Source organism: Penaeus chinensis, chromosome 10 (genome assembly GCF_019202785.1).
Source record: "Penaeus chinensis breed Huanghai No. 1 chromosome 10, ASM1920278v2, whole genome shotgun sequence".
In the NCBI taxonomy this organism is placed as follows: domain Eukaryota; kingdom Metazoa; phylum Arthropoda; class Malacostraca; order Decapoda; family Penaeidae; genus Penaeus; species Penaeus chinensis.
Window position 1 is genome coordinate 7317451 of NC_061828.1, and position 1227 is coordinate 7318677.

Consider the following 1227-nt stretch of genomic DNA (forward strand, 5'->3'; position numbering starts at 1 on the left):
TAATGTTAGCAACAGTAGAAGTACTATCGCTGTTAATACCACTGTTATTCCAAATAATAGCAGCCTAAATAGCAGCCGTCGTATCATTAAAACAATAGCAACGACCACCATTATCACTCTTATTATTGCCGTTGCTTTTACTACCATTACTATTAACATTTTGGGAGTTGGCAATTTAACTTTCTCTTTCTCTTTCTTTCCTTTTACGTCACTTTCATTTTCCAACTATCTTGTTTGCTAACTGTTCTTGCTGTCAGAATTGTTGAATATCACTCAATAAAGTGTTGTTGTATAGTTAGAGGCGTAATGAGTAAAATGCGATTATTATCAAGTGTGATCCAGCGATCGTTTCATGGTAATTAAAGGCTAGAGGCATAGTAAAAAAGGATAATCAGTGCGGTTGCCATGGTGAAAATGCCCAATAATGAAACAAAATAATCTATAAGAAAGTGATGATAAAAAGAAAACTTTATCTTCCTCCGAATATATATATATCTATATACAGATATATCTATATATGTATATACAAATAAATGTAAATATATTCATATATATATATATTTATATATATTAGCTAAATGTACCTTAATTTTTGCTCAATTTTTTATGTACAGCTACCATACAGTGACAATTACATCATCACCAAGCTGTTTCATCAGCCGATTGTGATTTACTTGCTTTTTGTTATAGAAAACGAGAGTGAAAGTTAATTGTTTTACTTGCTCGACCGCCGAGCTGAGCAGAGGAGACAGCGCGCCGTGAGAGTTTCTCGTGTATTGTCTTCACGTGGTTTAAAGTTCGCACGTTTTGGCAGCTTTTTCAGCCGTGAAAAAGACATGGTTAATGATAATCGTGATTTAGTGAGACTCTTTCATTCGTAGACATAATCTGAAAGTTTAAAACAATGAACTAACGAATAACCCTATGGAGAAAAATAAGTCGGAAATATCCAAAGCGTCAGTAACGTAATTTTTTTTTTAAACAATAACCGCAAGAACACAAACGAAGAAACGGACGATGCTTACGACTTTTCTCACGAAGCCAACGCTTTCGGACGAGCTTGCGCTAAGTGAATAAGCTTTCGAACACCGGCACGCTCATGGAAGGTACTGTTACACGCGCCAGGGAGCAAGCACCGCCACCTGTAATGCCTCATCGACATATGGCCAAAAGGTTCCCTGGTTACAAGGCGCACATCTCATTATGCCGGGACTTCTTTGCATGCGG

The 1227-nt window shown here is 36.8% G+C and overlaps 1 protein-coding gene across 1 annotated transcript in view; it reads right to left on the reverse strand.

Moving 5' to 3' along the window:
* Positions 1-1065: 1065 nt before the first annotated feature.
* The window catches only part of LOC125029832, a 19361-nt gene continuing 19199 nt past the window's right edge, over positions 1066-1227 (reverse strand). Inside the window, exon 5 of the mRNA XM_047620007.1 lies at positions 1066-1142. Coding sequence (XP_047475963.1) covers positions 1066-1142 — 77 coding nt within the window. The remainder of the gene's footprint in view (positions 1143-1227) is intronic.